We start from the raw sequence: 19,413 nt of genomic DNA, 5'->3' as shown, positions 1-19,413 counted from the left end.
AAAGATCTTGACTATTCATGCTCTAACTCTCAATGATTTGTTCCTAAATCAAGTTAGGTGAACAGAGGTTAGAATAATTAGACCATGTTAGTTTAGCTTCCCAAATCATTTGTTTTTCTATTATGTCTTTCTTTCTATTTGACTATATATGAGAACTGGCCATGTGATAAACATTTACAAGACAGTGGGGGAAGGAGTGTTAATTGTCCTCTTTCTCTCAATATTACCTATAGAATACTGTACTTATTAAATTCTATTTGAAAACTAATGTAAATAGAAATTTAGTATTTTTAGATGAACTCAAATACTTTCTTTTAAAAAAATCAGACAAACAGAACCACACACTCTGTATTCCCCGCTCCCCGCCATGTTTTTGGTCTCAGAAGCAACAACTGCCTCATTTTAGAGCCCTTGGATGTCTTTCATTCTCCAAGTGGTTTCCATCCAATCTCTTTTCTAAGTTTGGGTTTTAACTATTGTATCTTTCAAAGTAGATAAGAAGCAAACAAAGAAGAAAGGAAAAATAATTGGGATGTTATGGTTCCCTACACCATTACAGAATTCACTGCAAGAAATCAGGCAATTCTTTTCAAAGAGTATTAATTACACTTTAGCATTCAATAGCTGTAAGCACTCTACAATAAGCATAAAGTTCTCAGATAACTTAGTGTACATTTCAGAAATTTTCCTATACTTGTAAAAGTTATGGGGAATTTAATGTAGAAAGCAGAGGAAATCACTGCAAATTTGCCGCAGTACCAAAAAAGTGTTCAAAACACATTTTGTTATTTTGAATATTACACAAAGTCATCATTAATATCATTAGCACAGGAAATGGGCAAAATAAATGTCTAACTTGGAAACACATACAGATATTGTATTGCTGAAATGCATAAAAGAAGTGAAAAATAGCCTGTTTTGCTGTTTTTTCTCATGGCAATACAGTATACTGTATATTTAAGTGATAAAATTTTAAATGCAGAACAAATAAATTCATCATATTTGGAAGTTCATGAACGACTTAAAACCATGAAATGACTTGGGACACTGAGAAAGTATAAATGGATATATCCCCAATGGCAGAAAGAACTACTGCACTATGAAAGAAACTAAATTCAGTTCATGAATTTGCTAGCACTCTCAAGTGTAGTTAAAAGCCACTCTATTTATAAAAGTTTACTAATATTTTTATTTATATTTTCCATTGAATTAGATTTCTCCCCTCTAGTTAAACAGATCAGTTGGTATCAGATGCTCTACACAAAACTGTTGCTTGGTCAATGAGCAAAAAATTAAAAGCGGGAAAAGAGCATTATCGTTGATAAGTTAGAAAATGATGTGGAGTATTAACAAAGTAATTTGTAAATTGTTAATAAATTGTATTATATAAAATATATGTACATAAAAATATATATATGTACATAATATATAAATCATTATAAATAAGGTATGAGGGAAAGTGACTGGATTGTTGTTGGTGTCCATCATATATGTATAAATTTATTGATGTCTGCTTTATAAATTCCAAATGTACTAAGGAATATATTTCTCCAGGCTCAGAAAAGAATATTTGATAGGGCTGAGCACTGTGGTTCACACTTGTAATCCTAGCACTTTGGGAGGCTGAAGAAGGAGGCTAGCCTGAGCCCAGGTTCCAGATCAGCCTGGTCAACATGGTGAGATCCCTTTCTGTACAAGAAAGTAAAATAAAATAAAATAAAAGTAAAGTAAAGTAAAAAGCAGGGAGGGGGCTTGCGCCTGTAGTCCCCGTTAACACTGGAGGCGAAGGTGGGAGAATTGCTTGAGCCTAGGAGTTTGAGGCTGCAGTGAGCTATGATTGTCCCACCGCATTCCAGCTTGGGCGACAGAGTGATTAAAAAAAGAAGAAGAAAGAAAGAATATTTGGTATAAACTTTGATATAAACTCACCTGAATTAATGCATGACTGTCTTTAGAAAATACCGAATCACCTGACAGCAAAAGGGGCTCGCTTTTCTCACAGCTCTCCTGGCTGATAAGCGTGTCTGCATAGTTGGGCTGGGGGAAGATCAGGTGACTCTTCCGCGAGTCCGCGGTGAGGGAGACCTCGTGGGAATAGGTCTGCAGGAAAGCCCGCACCCCGTCCACGCCCACAAAGTGCGACGTCGGCGCTCCTATCAAGCCGCCTCCCGAAGCCTGCAGCGGGCGTGACTTGTGCCAGCGCCTCAGCCTGAGCGCCAGCAACACGATGATGAAGGCCAGGAAGACGCAGGAGACCGCGGCCACCGCCACCACCAGGTACAGCGTGAGGTCTGAGGTTTCAGAATCAGCTGGAGACTCGAGGCTACTGAGGTCCGCCAGGACTTCGGGGATGCTGTCGGCCACGGCCACGGTGAGTGTGACGGTGGCCGAGAGAGGGGGCTGGCCGTGGTCCTGGACGGCCACCACGAAGCTCTGCTTGAGCGCGTCTCTGTCCAGCAGGGCCCGCGCCGTGCGCACCTCGCCCGTGTGCAGCCCCACCGCGAAGAGTCCAGGCTCGCTGGCCTTGAGCAGGCGGTAGGACAGCCAGGAGTTCTGGCCCGAGTCTCTGTCCACCGCCACCACCTTGGTCACCAGGTAGCCGGGCTCTGCGGAGCGGGGCGCCAGCTCCACGCCAGTGGAACCATCTGTGGGGAGGGCGGGGTATAGGATCTCGGGCGCATTGTCGTTCTGGTCGAGTACGAACAGGCTCAGTGACACATTGCTGCTGAGGGGCGGGTCCCCGTTGTCCCGCGCCATCACTTTCACTTGCAAGTCCCGGAACTGCTCGTAGTCGAAGGAGTGCAGCGCATACAGTACCCCAGTGTCGGAGTTGATGGACACGTAGGACGACAGGGGCGCCCCTTGGATGGTGTCCTCAGCCAGGGAATAAGTGATCTGGGCGTTCTCCGCACAGTCGGGGTCGTGGGCGGTCATACAGAGGAGGGAAGCGCCTCTGGGGTTGTTCTCTGGGATATAGGCTGAATAGGAGGCCTGAGGGAAGACCGGCGGGTTGTCGTTGGTGTCTGCCACGTTCAGCGAGATGTGAGTTTCCGTGGACAGGGGCGGGGTTCCCCGGTCAGTGGCGGTCACTGTGATGTTGTAGCTAGGAACCTGTTCCCTATCCAAGACTATGTCTGTGACTAAACTATAGTAATTTCCGTAAGATTTTTCTAATTTAAAGGGCAGATTTCCATGGATGAAACAGATCACCTGTCCGTTTTCCTCAGAATCTTGGTCATTTACATTTAAAAGGGCAATTAATGTCCCTCTGGGAGAGTTTTCAGGAACGGAGCTGGTGAGAGAGGTGAGGACCACTTCCGGGGCATTGTCGTTCACGTCCAGAACAGTGATCAGGACTTTGGCTCGTGCAGAATATCCTGCGTTATCCATTGCTTGCACTTCCATCTGGTAGAATCCTGACTCCTCGTGGTCCAACTCCGCTATTGTTGATATTATCCCTAAATTATAGTCTAGTTTGAAAACTTGGGCCGCCTTGTCGTCCACATACCGGAAGGAATACCTCACTTCCCCATTGACTCCTTCATCAGGGTCGGTGGCGTTGACTACCAGCAGCTGCGTGCCCAAGGCCACATTCTCCGGAACGCTTGCGCGGTACTCGGACTGAGCAAACGCTGGTGCGTTGTCGTTCACATCCATAACCATCACGCGGATGCGCGCTGTGCCTGTGCGCACAGGATCTCCCCCGTCGGAGGCCGTGAGGACCAGGTGGTGAGCGGCCTTTTCTTCGCGGTCCAGGGCGCGTTCCAGCACCAATTCCGGGTACTTATTGCCGTCGGCTCCATTTTGCACGACCAGGGAGAAGTGAGTATTCGGGCTGAGCTCGTAGCTCTGGAGAGAGTTCTTCCCGATATCCGGATCCCAGGCGTGGGGTAGAGGGAACAGCATCCCAGTGGCTGCGTTTTCACTCATTTTTATTTCTAATTCACTTTCACGAAAGTAAGGAGCATTGTCGTTAATGTCCCTTACTTCTATTTCCACTCCGTATATTTTCACTTTATCCTCCATCAGAATGTCAACATTTAATTGACACTTGACAGCCCCCATGCAGAGCTCCTCCCGGTCTATCCTGCCCGCAGTGACCAAGCTGCCGCTGCGTGGGTTCAGGGCAAAAAGCTGCGTCCTACCTCTGGGGACGATGCGGACTCCGCGCTCCGCTAGCTGCTGGGGCTCCAGCCCCAGGTCCCTGGAGATGTCGCCCACCCTAGAGCCTTTCTCCAGCTCCTCCGGAACTGAATAGCGTATCTCGGTGCATCCAGTCTCCCACAGGGTCCCCAGGAAAACTCCCAGCAGGACCAGCCCTTTGCAGTCCCCGTGCAGTCGCGCAGGAATCATTGTCACCTTCCTCCAGAATTATTTTCAATTCTGCCTTTAACCACTGAAGTCAGGAGCAGTTCTTTCACCCCTAGAATGGGGCAGTTGGGGAGTCAGAGCTCCTCCGTTGTTTCCTCATAGTCCCAGAGATGGTTCATTCCTATCTGCTTTGTGCTTCGGGCGCGTGCAAGGCGAGCAGGATCTCCACTTTTCTCTCCCGGATTGGTGAACAGCGGCGCTCAGAGTCGTAACCAATTACTGCACAATCTGGAACTCCCAGAAAGGATATTTCGTTTTTATACCTTAAATAGCTCCACCTACTGTTCTTCAAAAAGGGATGGAAATCTACAGTATTCGCTTTAGTAGAAACTTTAGTGAGGTTTTTTTTTTCTTCCAATGAGCTTTTTTTCCCCACTGAGCTTTTAAATGAATTTGAAGTTTCTATACACAATAATTTGTATTTTAGAATTTTAGTGCATCTGCTTTGAGATTATTGTTCCTTCAATACACCTATTATGGGGGATGTCTCCCTAGGAGTTCCTCATTTTGACAAATCATATAACATAGTAAACTTTCTAATTCAGCTATAATTTGGGCAAACATTTTTCAATAGATTCCTTGAATGATCCTGAATGGAAAAATTAGTTTACCAGGTTGTTGACATTTAACGCTTAAAAATCAAATTTTCATGATAATATGAAAACCCAAAAATGAGATATGTGATTGTATACATTATCAGAATCACACTTAACACAAACCCAAGTGAAAAAGAAACATTAATATTTTTTAGTATAAAGTAGAAGCATTCCAACTTGCATTACCTGGAAAGAATGGTAGTACTCCATGATTCTATTAATACATTATATTTCAAAAATATTTAGGGTGGAGGAAACCGTTAAAAGAAAATTGGTAGTCCAAAGAACATTACAGACTTACCTTTTCCTGGGTAACTGACCTAATTGTAATTACTGAGAATTACTGGTAATACTTTTGGAAGCCCATTAAAATATAAGGAAAAAAATTCTCCTTAAGAAACAACTGGCTACTGTACTTTTATAAGTGGAAATATTTATACTGTGAGGATAAGATGTTTGATAGGCATAAAACAAAATAATATATTTATTGGGAAGAAATATATAGGTAGCTGTGAGAAAAGATCAGACATAAAATCGTGTTTGCTCAGATTACAAGAATCACAAGTAAAGGTACTTGAATATTATTATCAAATAATTACCATGTTCTTATTTTTTTAAGCTTTTTTTCCTCTACCAGTGCCAGGCAACTGTAGCCTCAGCTACTCTGGAGACTGAAGTGGGAGAATCACCACAGCCCAGGAGTTTGAGTCCAGGCTGGGCAACACAGTGAGATCTTCATCTCATTTTTTAAAAGCATTTTCTCATGCATTTTCCTCGAAATCTACAGTTAATGGTTGAAAGAAAAAGCCTTATATACTCAAGGTATTGATGTCCCAAGAAACATCACAGAAAAAAAATTTATTCTTCAATTAAAATATCTCAATGACAGCAGTATCATAGTACTCACTTCTCACACGTGTGTGTGTGTGTGTATAAAGAATGTCTCAGGTAAAAATGGTTAAAATGTTTCAAAAATACATTAAAGCTAATAATGAAGTTACTGGCCCACAGAGAAAGGAACTGGACATATTAAGAGTAGACAAACGAACCTGAGGCAATAGTAGATATAATATGTTTAAGATTTTCTTGCCAAAATATTGGTTTGAAAATTAAACCACACTCATTTGTAAATGAAAAACATTCATTGGAACTCACGTGAGTAGGAGCGACACAGTTAGAGCTTATCTTGTTATTCTCTTCAGTGACATTTGCTACTAGAGAAGCTTCATTAGAAATATCTTGTGGGGGGGCCATTTCTGGCGTCATGGTGAGAAAATTAAATCTTGTTTTTTGAGAATCCGAGGCAACATACAGATTGTAGGAATAAGGCAAACTTCCCTCATTGTACTTGAGAGAAACCCCTGGTCTAGTCTTAGAACAGAGACCAGGCTGAAAGCAACCACAGGCAGAGGGGCCGGAGGAGCATCGCAGGTGCAGAGCGACCGCCAGAATCACCGCTAGGAAGAAGAGCACAGAAATCAAGGCCAAGGCCACCACCAAGTAAATCTGCAGCTCTGTCTGGGAATTAGAGGGCACAGGACTGTCACTGAAGTCTGGCAGTGCCTCCTGCAGGCTGTCTGTGAAGACCAAATGAAGCGTGGCCGTGGCCGAGAGTGGCGGCTGTCCTCCGTCACGCACAGCAACCAGCAGGCGCTGTCGGGCTGAGTCCCTGTCTCCCAAGGCACGTGCCATGCGCACCTCGCCCGTGCGCAGCCCCAGGCTGAAGAGCCCAGGCTCGCTGGCCTGCAGCACGTGGTAGGACAGCCAAGCGTTGTGTCCCGAATCTGCGTCCACCGCCACCACCTTGGTCACCAGGTAGCCGGACTCTGCGGCGCGCGGCACCATATCGAAGAGTGCGGAGCCATCGGGCGCCAGCGCTGGGTACAGCACCCGTGGCGCATTGTCATTCAGGTCGCCCACCAACACGCGCAGGCTCACGTTGGCGCTGAGCACGGGCGAGCCGTGGTCGTGGGCCTGCAGCGTGAGTTCGAAGGCGTGCAGCTGCTCGTAGTCGAAGGAACGCTGCGCGAACACCACCCCACTTTGTGCGCTCACGGACACGTAGGACAACAGTGTCCGCAGCTCCAAGTCACTGGCAACAATGGAGTAGGAGACTTGGCCATTCAGCCCTAGGTCCAGGTCAGAGGCGCTGACTTGTGCGATGGAGGCTCCGGGAGGGTTGTTTTCTGCCACGTGGACCATGTAAGAGGCCTGGTGGAAAACCGGAGCGTTGTCGTTGACATCACCAATGCGTAGGGTGACGCTTGTGCTGGATGAGAGCGGAGGCTTGCCCCTGTCGGTGGCAGTGATGGTGACATTGTGCTCCGGGGTCCGCTCCCGATCCAAGGTACCATCTATTACAAGCTTATAGTAATTATTGGCGGAAGATTCGATTCTAAAAGGAACTCTTTCGTTTATGATGCATGTGACCTCTCCATTTTCCGCTGAATCTTTATCATGTGTTTTGAACAGAGCGATCGCGGTCCCGGGTTCTGCATCTTCAGTTACAGAACTGGACACCGAAGTAAAAACCACGTCTGGGGCATTGTCATTCTCATCTAGGATTTCTAGTATAATTTTACATTCGCCGGTCATGCCGCCACCGTCCTTAGCTTCTATGCTTATGGTATAACTGCTACGAATTTCAAAGTCTATAAAGCCTTTTAATTTAATTTCTCCATTTTGATTGTCTAACACAAACATATTTCCAATATCATCTCGTAGGGATTTGAAAGAGTAAGTGATCTCTGCATTGATACCCTCATCCTGGTCAGAGGCTGTCACCTTTAGTACAGAGGTGCCTGGGGGCACATTCTCTCTAAGGCTGACTTTGTACACATCCTGGCTAAAAACTGGGGCATTATCGTTGGCATCAGTGACCTCAATTTGAATTGCAGCAGTGCCAGTTAGGACTGGGTCACCCCCATCCACTGCTGTCAGGACCAGGAGATGGAAGCTCTGTTGTTCCCGGTCCAGGGGCTTCTCCAACACTAATTCTGGAGCGTTCTTGCCTTCAGTCTTATCCATCGTCAGAGAGAAATGCTCATTAGAGCTGAGTTGGTAACTCTGGAGAGAATGATGCCCTACATCTGCATCTATAGCAGATTCCAGGCCAAACCGAGTGCCTGGAATTGCTAGTTCATTGATTTGTAAAACAATGCTATTTTGGGGGAAATGAGGTGGATTATCATTTATATCTTCTATCATCACATTTATGTGAAAAACATTTAGAGGATTCTCTGCTACAATCTCTAAGGGTATGACACACAGAGGATTTTGAGGACAGAGTGACTCTCGATCTATTCTGTCACTCACAAGTATGATCCCATTCTCAGTGTTCACGGTAAAGTATTGGTTCTCTGCACTAACTCTAAGGTTTCGGGCCAATAAATCCTGAACATGCAGCTCCATGTCCTCAACAAGGTTCCCCACCACTGAGCCCCGGACCATTTCTTCTGGAATAGAGTAGCTCATCTGCTCCGAGAGCGCCCCACAGAACAAAGGCAGCAGGAAAGGAAAGAGTACTTGCCAATGCCGGGCCCTGGTTCTCTGCTTCACCCTGTTTCCCATCTTTCCCGTGCGTTGCTGCAGTCTCCGATGTTAAGAGAAAATGTTTCGCAAACTGCTTTTAAAATATTTAGTTCCACGAACAGAAAACTCAATGATTCCAGTTTGAGGGCATTCCAATCCCTACGGAATCAGATTTGCTGGAGCAGAAAGCCCAAGTCTGGGCCACCTGCCTTTCGACTTGCTTCTGCGACTAAGCACAATGTCGTCCTGGTAGATCCCAGGCTCCAGCTCTTGCAGCACATTGGCCAACAGCGGCGCTCTGAGTCTATTTAGAAAACTGCAGCCAGAAACCTTTGCTAATTCAATAGGATTCAGAATTTAGACAGATGTGTTGGACTTATGTATAGGAAACTAGACACTTTATGAGTTTTGGATGTGATTATTTTCCAGTGTTTACTACAAAAGAAGATTCCTTAGAGACAGGATCCTATACAACAGCCATTAACCCAGTAAAGAAAAGTTAAAAGTTTTCCTAACCAGAAGCAATGCATATATTGGAAGAACTAGGCAAAGTCTTGTCTCCTGATGTAGAACCAAAACCACGCGGAAAACATCCCCACCAAGCGGCATGGGAAAATTTTGACCACTATGAAATGATATGCAGTAGTTTTTTCAATCTGATGTGCACATAATTTTCCTCCTATTTTATCAGAGAAAACTGGAGGAGCGCTGAAAGCTATATAGGGCAGATTCAGAATAAAGATAGCCAAATCTTTCTTGTTACTTATAAAAGAGGTTTCTGAAGAGGATTATTAAGTGTTTTACACTTTTATCATAAAGAGAATATAAAGGTATAGCCTAGTAGGTTGCCATAGGAATTTAATAACATGAAATGTGAGGGCATTTTATTTTTATCCTCTATTTAATGGGACTATATGTTATACCTTAACAGAACTTTATCACTACCTCCAAATCAAAACAACCTTAATATCATGTTTCAAAGCCAACCCTTCCTTTTTGTTCTCCAAGATCTTGGGTGCAAGCTCCTAGTTAGTTTAGATTATTAGGTTTTAAAATATGGAACAATCTCCTTTTCCCAGCCAAATGCCTCATATTGTATTTATTTATCTAATTCCAGTCCAGGTACAATACCTTACATCATTTTTCTCAGTTTGGAATTCCATAAGTATAAATCCTGCCCCAGATGCTCAAAATACCCTAACATTTTTCTGGACTTCAAGACAATTTAGGCATCTGTTGGATGACTTGCCTTTCCTACAATTGAAATTATTTTTGTCCAAGCACTAGATAGTCAGTTTACAACTAATGACATAAGGTAAATTCCTAAATGAGAAAAATAAACTTGAAAGGGAACATTAAATATGTAAGTAATTTGGGACAAATATCTATAAGTGATGTGAGAATGTTGACTGAATTGATTATGGAAATGATTCCTGTGATCAAAAACCCTGGATAAGTCTCATTTCCTCATTTGGCTTTGCTAGACATTGCTTCAGATAACATGTACGTCCGGCAACTATCAAGCTTCAATAACAAGTTGGTCTGAATACAAGAACTGAATGTACTATTAGCCATAAGAATGACCTTATAAAAGAAAGAAAGAAGGAATCTATGACTCCCAGATATACTGAAAATGAGCAAAAAATAGCCAGAATGATACTAGCTAAATCAGTCTCATGAAGTCCAAATACCTACTTTCAATCTTATGTATTCACAAACTACTTTATTTGAATAAATCTGTAGACATCTTAAGCACATTTGAAAACAGCTTTTTGAGAAGCACTGAATCAAAATCTAGTTATTTTGATATGTGGATTTACTACATTAAAAAACCTTCCATACATACAAACACAGACACCAAAGTAAAAGAATAAAAGGAAACTAAAATAAAAGGAAATAAAAGAATAAATTTCAATAATTCAATTATTTTCTCAGAACAGTCACTGTAACTTCACTGCAGTAATGGAAAAGATATCTAGAACTTAAGAAAAAATGTGATATAAATTTTATCTCCCAAGAAAATCCAGTATTTAAAAGCCAGTCAATAAGTCTGTTTTGATAGGATGAAGAAATGAGAAAAAGTTCAAATAGTCAACAGGATCTAAGCATATTACCAGCCACCAAGAATCAAAATAGAATTGCTCAGAGAAAAGCTTACATGTATGAGTTTGTGTGTGTGTGTGTGTGTGTAGACAGGTGAGAAAGAGAGCTAGAGGAAGCATGTTATTAAATCAACAGGATCAAAATTTGAACATTAGCAGTAATAACAAATAATGGTGGAATGTAACTACAAATCAGTGGAGGCACTGCAGAATTGAAATTGAAATAAAAAGTTTGTAAATCAATTTGTATCAAAAATATATAATAAATTGATAGCCTCATAGACTGATAATAGAAAAATAATACTAAAATTCAACTTACTCCAAACCAAACCAACATAGTTGAATTGCCCCTTTGAAATCACAAGAAAATATTCCAAGGGCTGAAAAATGACTTTCACAAAAACGTTTTGACAGATGATGGTAATCTCATGAAAGGCAAAGTACAACTCACATATATTTCTCTAAATATATATGAAGTAAATATATGCCCCCCCAAACCAGTTTTCATAACAGGCTCAAAAAACATCTCCTTAAAAGACTTCAGTCAAGATACTAACAATTAGGAGGCAGAGAAATAAATCTCACCTGATTACTTGTCGGTTCACATTTGCCTAAAACGATAGCTGAGTCTTCAGCTATTAAGAGTGGCTCGCTTTTCTCACAGCTCTCCTGGCTGATAAGCGTGTCTGCATAGTTGGGCTGGGGGAAGATCAGGTGACTCTTTCGCGAGTCTGCGGTGAGGGAGACCTCGTGGGAATAGGTCTGCAGGAAAGCCCGCACCCCGTCCACGCCCACAAAGTGCGAGCCAGGCACAGCTGTCAAGCCGCCTCCCGAAGCCTGCAGCGGGCGTGACTTGTGCCAGCGCCGCAGCCTGAGCGCCAGCAACACGATGATGAAGGCCAGGAAGACGCAGGAGACCGCGGCCACCGCCACCACCAGGTACAGCGTGAGGTCTGAGGTTTCAGAATCAGCTGGAGACTCGAGGCTACTGAGGTCCGCCAGGACTTCGGGGATGCTGTCGGCCACGGCCACGGTGAGTGTGACGGTGGCCGAGAGAGGGGGCTGGCCGTGGTCCTGGACGGCCACCACGAGGCTCTGCTTGAGCGCGTCTCTGTCCAGCAGGGCCCGCGCCGTGCGCACCTCGCCCGTGTGCAGCCCCACCGCGAAGAGTCCAGGCTCGCTGGCCTTGAGCAGGCGGTAGAACAGCCAGGCGTTCTGGCCCGAGTCTCTGTCCACCGCCACCACCTTGGTCACCAGGTAGCCGGGCTCTGCGGAGCGGGGCGCCAGCTCCACGCCAGTGGAACCATCTGTGGGGAGGGCGGGGTATAGGATCTCGGGCGCATTGTCGTTCTGGTCCAGCACGAAAAGGCTCAGTGACACGTTGCTGCTGAGGGGCGGGTCCCCGCTGTCATGTGCTATCACTCTCAGTTGTAAGTCTCGAAACTGCTCATAGTCGAAGGATTGTAGGGCATAGAGAACACCAGTGTTGGAGTTAATAGAGACATAGGAGGACAGAGGCACCCCCTGGACAGTGTCATCGATCAGAGAGTAAGTGACCAGGGCATTCTCTTTGCCGTCCGGGTCCAGGGCGGTCACTGAGAAGATGGAGGCACCTCTGGGGTTGTTTTCGGGAATGTAGGCAGAGTAAGACGAGTGAGGAAAAACTGGAGGGTTATCGTTGTCATCTGCCACATTCAGCCAGATGTGAGTTTCGGCAGACAAAGGCGGGCTTCCCTGGTCTGTGGCTGTCAATGTTATATTGTAGCTCTGGACCAACTCCCTGTCTAGCACTTTGCTTGTTATCAATTTGTAATAATTTCCGTAAGTCTTTTCTAATTTAAAAGGCAGGTGGTTAGGAATAAAACAGGAGACCTGACCATTTTCTCCAGAATCTTGATCTTGCACATTTAGAAGAGCAATGACTGTACCTGGAGGAGAGTTTTCCATAACTGAATTAATAGAAGAGGTGATAGTTATTTCTGGAGCGTTATCATTCACATCCACAACAGTGATCAACATTGTCGCGGTGGCAAAGAGACCTCCACCATCTTGGCTTTGAATTTCCATCTCATAGAATCTATATTTTTCAAAATCCAGAGACCCCCGTATTAGAACTTCCCCAGTTTGTGAATCCAACTGGAATATTTCAGAAGCCTTGCTTTCCACGTTCCGAAATGAATACATTACTTCCCCGTTGATTCCCTCGTCTGGATCCCTCGCGTTTACCACCAGCACCCGAGTTCCGGAGCTGAGATTTTCTGGAACGCTCACGCGATATACGGACTGTGTAAACATTGGGATGTGGTCATTCACGTCGAGGACCACCACACGAATGGGAATCGCGCCCTTTCGGATGGGATCACCTCCATCTAAAGCTGTGAGGAGGAGGAGGTGAGCAGCCTCTTTCTCTCGGTCCAGGCTTTCCTCCAGTACTAGTTCTGGATTTTTGGCCCCATCCGTTCTGCTCCGCACTTGCAAGGAAAAGTAACTATTAGAGCTGAGCTGGTAGCTCTGGAGGGAGTTCACTCCCACATCTGGATCCCTCGCATTAGGAAGAGCAAATCGCGCCCCAGGAGTTGCATGCTCACTAACTTTTATCTCCACTTCCTCTTCTTGGAAGCTGGGGGCGTTATCATTAATATCCCTTATTTCCACCTCCACTCCGTAAATCTTCAAGGTGTCTTCCACGAGAATCTCCATATTTAAAAAACAGGAGGACACCGTCTCACAGAGTTCCTCCCGGTCTATCCTGCCTGCCGTGATCAAGCTGCCGCTTCGCGGATTCACAGCGAAAAGCTGTGTCTTCCCTCTGGAGACGATGCGGACTCCGCGCTGAGCCAGCTCCCGGGGATCCAACCCCAGGTCCTTGGAGATGTTGCCCACGAAGGAGCCGTTTTCGGTCTCTTCGGGCACAGAATATCGGATCTGCCTGGCCCGGAACCCCCGCAGCATCCCCAGGAAAATGCACAGCAGCACCAGCCGACTGCGGTCCAGGCGCAGTAGCCGATTCGCCATGACAGGCTCTAAGCCGATATTCCGCGGTTTCTGGAGCTAGTTTGTTGTGAATCGGCTGATGTATCTATGAAGTCCCAGGCCGACTGCATCCAAAATATATCAGAAAGCGAAGGAAAGTACTTTTAAGTTTCCAGTGTCAGCATCTGCGAGTATCCATCTCATTCCGCTTTGTGTGGTAGAGGCGGAGGAGGGAGGGACTAGACAGCGCGCAGCTTCCCATTCCCTGATTGGTGAACAGCGGCGCCTAGAGCCCATTCTTATTATTGCAACGACTAAGAAATTCCCGGAGAAATGATTACTCACCTCGTCGTGAATCACACGTATTTGTAGAACTTAAAACGGTTATACACAACAATTACAATGTGATGTAAAAATTTTACCAAGAACACTCATGAAAGGAGTATAATTACTCCTTTTAATAAAGGGCTTGCCTAATTTTTAAGACGTTTTCAAAAAATATTACTGGAATTGAAAACTTGCAGGTTATAGTTGGTTCCAACTGATTTTTACCGACTGAAAGGAGCGACATTTCTGGAAGTAGAATAACACGGTCCCTATAAAATCATCACGTAGGATGCCTAACCATAATTATTACAAGTGTTTCTTTATTGAGTAAATGAACATGAAACACTTAAGAAAAATTGAGTAGCATCAGGATTTCAATTAAAATACCATGGCGTAAAAGTATACCTGTATTTTATATTTTTAACCAAAAAGTATTTTATTTCATGAAAGTTTTATCTGAGATTACCCATGTAGTTTGCTTTAAAATGTCTTTGAGTAGTAGGAAGATAGAGGCATTTTATTTAAACTTTTAACAATGATAACCATAAATTTCACCTATATTTTGGGGGCCCTATGAAGGAGTTATCTAGAATCTTAAAGTAATATCACTATATTGAAATATATTGGCATACTGTAATATAAAAAGGATTGAATACATTTTTAAATACTTACCTGTTTAAAAATCTTCTTATCTGTTTCAAAACCAGGAGTTAAAATGCTAGCCAGTAGCACGGAAGAGCTATCTTTGTTGAGGTTATCTTGTGTGGCTGGACAAAGATCAACAGACGTGAGAAAATTAAATTCTGGATTCATTTGATCCCCAGGTACACTAAAATTATAGGCATAGGGCAAAGTTCCCTCATTGTAGTTGGGGGGAACCACAGGTCCAGACTTGGAGCAGACAACTGACTCAAAGCAGCCCCCTGCAGTAGGGCTGAAAGACTGTCGTAGGCGTAGAGCAATCGCTAGAATCACCGCGAGGAGAAAGAGCGCAGAAATCAAGGCCAAGGCCACCACCAGGTAAAACTGCAGCTCAGCCTGAGAATCAGAGGATGTGGGACGATCGCTCAAGTCCGGCAGTACCTCTTGCAAGCTATCCGCGAACACCAGGTGCAGCGTGGCAGTGGCTGAAAGGGGTGGCTGTCCTCCATCTTTTACAGCGACCAGCAGGCGATGGCGGACGGAGTCCTTGTCACCCAAAGCACGCACCATGCGCACCTCGCCTGTTCGCAGACCCAGGCTGAAGAGCCCAGGCTCACTGACCTGCACCGTGTGGTAGGACAGCCAGGCATTGTGCCCCGAGTCGGCGTCCACGGCCACCACCTTTGTCACCAGGTAGCCTGGCTGCGCGGCCCTCGGCACCGTGTCGAAGAGCGCGGAGCCGTCGGGACCCAGCGCAGGGTACAACACCCGTGGTGCGTTGTCATTACGGTCGCCCACCAACACGCGCAGGCTCACATTGGTGCTGAGCACGGGCGAGCCCTGGTCGCGAGCCTGCAGCGTGAGCTCGAAGGAGCGCAGCTGCTCGTGGTCGAAGGCGCGCTGCGCGAATACCACCCCACTCTGCGCGCTCACCGACACGTAGGACGACACCGTTCGTGGCTCCAGGTCACTGGCAACGATAGAGTAGGAGACACGGCCATTGGGCCCAAAGTCTGGGTCAGAGGCACTGACTTGCGCTATAGAGGCACCCGGCTGGTTGTTTTCTGGCACGTGGACCAGGTAGGCAGACTGTCCGAAAACAGGCACGTTGTCATTGACGTCAGTGATATACAGGGTGATGGTTTTGCTGGAGGAGAGCGGAGGCTTGCCCCTGTCGGTGGCTGTGATGGTGACGTTGTACGCTGGGGTCTGCTCCCGATCCAGGGACCCATCTGTTACTAACTTGTAGTAATTATTAGAAGAAGAATGAATCTTAAATGGAACATCTCTACTTAAACTGCACCTGACTTCCCCATTTTCCCCAGAGTCTCGGTCCCGTGTTTTGAAGAGGGCAACAACCACTCCTGGAGGCGAATCCTCCATAATCTGATCAGAGAGTGACGCGATGGTTATTTCTGGGCTGTTGTCGTTTTCATCTAGAACTTCTATAATTACTTTACACCGTGTGGAGAGAGATCCTCGGTCTTTTGCTTCTATGTTCATCGTATATCTTTCCACTTCTTCAAAATCCAAAGGCTGCTGAGTTAGAATGTTTCCTGTAGTGTAATCCAGAGAGAATACGTGCTGAGCTTTGTCAGCCACACCAACGAAGGAATAAGTGATCTCTGAGTTGATGCCCTCGTCCTGGTCAGTGGCCTTCACTCTCAGGACGGAGGTGCCTGGAGGCACGTCTTCCCGAAGGCTGACCCTGTACACGTCCTGGCTGAACACTGGGGGGTTGTCATTGGCATCGATCACCAGGATTCTTATCTGAGCGGTACCGCTTCGGGGAGGGGTCCCACCATCTAAGGCGGTCAGTACCAAGTGGTGAGCGCTCTGCGTTTCTCGGTCCAGAGTCTTCTGCAGTACTAATTCTGGATATTTGCCACCATCAGGATTGTCTTTCTCCACCAAGGAGAAATACTCGTTAGGACTTAGTTGGTATTTGCTCAGCGAATTCATACTAATATCAGGATCTTCTGCAGACTCAAGAATTGTTCCCATCCCCGGGCTGACGGACTCACTGATTTCCAAGTTTATTTCATCTTTCTGGAATTGAGGAGCGTGGTCATTAACATCCTCAATCACCACAATGATATGAAAGATATTTAAAGGATTTTCCACCACAGCTTCTAATTGCAGCTCACATCTTCTCTCTTTGCATATCTGCTCACGGTCTATTCGGTCCTTCACTAGTAAGTCCCCGCTCTCCGCGTCTACGCTGAAGTGCAGCTTCTCCGCGCTAACTCGCAGCTTGCGAGCCGACACATCCAGGACACTGAGCCCTAGATCCTTAGCGAGGTTCCCCACCACCGAGCCCTTGGCCAGCTCCTCCGGAATCGAGTAGCGGATCGGCTCACACAGCGCCGGGTAGAACAAAGGCAGCAGCAAGAGAAATAATACCTTCCGCAGGCCGGCCGGGCGCCTCTGCGCGCAGCTCCCTCCCATCGTTCGCTCGGATTCTCGCTGGGTCCTAGCTTTTCCAGTTGGAGAAAGTGCACTTTACCGCGCTAGAAGACCATTCGGCCCAGGACGGGAGCAGTCCCGGGTCTTGGGGCTGGGAATCCGGTGTGCTGGGCAGGGTCTGCGCAGCCGGGAACCTGTGTGTGTGAGCTGGTTTTCTTCTCTCTGTTGGCTGCACAGGGGATTCCAGGCTAGAGGCTGAAGGATCCCGGGCGTCAGCGCTTGCTCTGCACTGGCCGACAGCGGCGCCCAGAGGCTCCATGTGGGACTGCAGCTTGGCTTTTCTCCATCTCTTTCAATAATTTTTTTTTTTTTTAAATACGAGTTGGCAGTCAAAATATTTGAATCTTCTTCCTCGGTGATTCCCTTTACATCACGAAATATATTTCCACTGGTCATACTACCATATATTTTTATGTACGGAAATTTACTATCTTGAATATTTTCTTCAAAATTTAAAAAGGCACAAAAGAATATAGCATGAAGGTGTATAGGTCTCCTATCCCATAGCCCATTGCTATCCAATTCCTCTATCCAGAGGCAATCATTCTTGCTCCTTTTAAGAGTAATTATCCATTAAGCTGGAAGTACTGAAGATAAGTCATAAACTTTTTTTGCCTTCCATTCTAGCCTATATTCAGCTAGAAAGTAATCATTCCTTCTTTCACATTTAAGTACTGGAATACAACCATTGCCATAGACATTACCATCATACAGGGTGTCCTGTATTGCTTTTAAATACTTATATTTTAAAATATTTTCTTACAATAGCTACAATGTCCAAAAAGTAGTTTTTAAAAAAACTCTGTATTTTTCAAAATTGTAGAACTATTTGAGATGAACGCACAATAATTTTGAAACTCATAAACAGAAATATAATAGTTTCAATGATTTCATAGTTAATAATTGTGACCCTAAAGAGTGTGCTTTCCTTCCACAGACCTATTATTGAACAAATGTTGACTGGCATGAAAAAAATTCGTGGTCTTATAAAGGTCTTGAGAAACTTTGGAATGATTTTTGATTTTATACACCACATTTTGTAGAATATTAGTGATAAAATTAAGAAATCAACCTAATGCATCACTATCTTCATTGAACTAAATTGACTCATCAGTACCTCTTCTGATCCTTTGTTTAGAATAATTTCCCCTACTTCTTTGCATATATTCTTTCCTTTTTCACAGCTGTGGTTGTTGGTGCTTATATTCTGATCTGCAGAAATGGCATTTATTTCTTGGCTCTAAGTTTATTTTGCTTCTCAATTTCAGAGTTTTCAGAGTTTCAGGTATTTGCCTTCCTATACATTAAAGGGCCATCAAAACAGCTTTATCATATATCTCTTGCTCCTGTTATTGGGAACATGTACAAATTTATCTGTCTTCCCAATGTATATTTACTTTCAGCCTTAGTAATTAGAAAATTTAACAAAAAAGACAAAAGCAGAGCCCCCAATGTTTTTAATTTCACCCTCTATACCCTCTTTAGAATCCCTATTGAGCAATAAAAGTTAAATTAAAATGCTATATCTTCCACATAGTAGTGCAAAATTAGAGAGTTATATGCAAAAAGGATGCTTCAGTGTTATCAGGTATAAACAGGACTGGAAAAATCTAAGCATATATTGTTATAAATAAATTATTAATTCAATGTTGATGAAAAATTTAAGCATATTCAACTGCAACTATCACCACAAAGTATAGATTGAAATATATATAAAATGAAGTTTGAAAAAGGACTATTGCTCTTCTCCTTGGGAAGAACTGCATTGAGTAATCTTGGATTTGGGTTGTATTTCCTGAGACCATAATGCATTTCTTTCTGATATGTACCTATTCTTACTAGACCTGCCTTCAGAACAACAGGGTTGCTTAAGGGGCTGGAGTTTCGGTATGTGACCACCCAGGAGGAAATATAAATTGACAGGTACTTCTGTATGGAAGTCTGTCTTAGGAATTGCCAATATTATATTCAACAACACAATAAACTGTAAGGTTCTGCAGAGCTAATCATAACAAAGCCTTATGACAATAGGCCTTGATTGAGACTAGGTGAATTTTACCAAAAGGTATTTAAAAAAAAAACAAAAACCTGAACAAACATCAAATTCTACTCATCAATGTTTTAGCATTTACACTTTCCACCCTCATGCTGCAAACTTAAAAGTAAAACCAATCATAACTTTTTAAACAAGAGACAAAGAGGAAAAATAAAATAAAACTCACTGGAACCAAAGGGGTGTCCTCTATAGGAAACTTCGAATCATCTAATAAAGACAAAGGATCCTTTTTCTCACAGCTCTCCTGGCTGATGAGCGTGTCTGCATAGTTGGGCTGGGGGAAGATCAGGTGACTCTTTCGCGAGTCCGCGGTGAGGGAGACCTCGTGGGAATAGGTCTGCAGGAAAGC

The 19,413-nt window shown here is 44.5% G+C and overlaps 1 protein-coding gene across 22 annotated transcripts in view; it reads right to left on the bottom strand.

Annotated features, from left to right (window-relative positions):
* LOC108307063 (protocadherin gamma-C4) overlaps nt 1-19,413 on the bottom strand; it is a 190,619-nt gene that overhangs the window by 78,157 nt on the left and 93,049 nt on the right. The window contains exon 2 of one of the 22 annotated variants that reach the window (XM_017532220.2): nt 19,231-19,386. The exons of 16 other annotated variants lie outside the window; for them this stretch is intronic. In XM_017532220.2, coding sequence (XP_017387709.1) covers nt 19,231-19,386 — 156 coding nt within the window. Of the gene's footprint in view, nt 1-1,929; nt 4,609-6,122; nt 8,778-11,185; nt 13,925-14,572; nt 18,079-19,230; nt 19,387-19,413 lie in introns of those variants that run through there. 5 more of the 22 variants (XM_017532214.2, XM_017532227.2, XM_017532215.2 and 2 more) reach the window with 5 other exon arrangements.

This window comes from Cebus imitator, unplaced genomic scaffold (assembly GCF_001604975.1).
Source record: "Cebus imitator isolate Cc_AM_T3 unplaced genomic scaffold, Cebus_imitator-1.0 Scaffold76, whole genome shotgun sequence".
Taxonomy (NCBI): domain Eukaryota; kingdom Metazoa; phylum Chordata; class Mammalia; order Primates; family Cebidae; genus Cebus; species Cebus imitator.
Note: the sequence above shows the minus strand (reverse complement) of the source record. Positions and strands in the feature narration are given on the sequence as shown.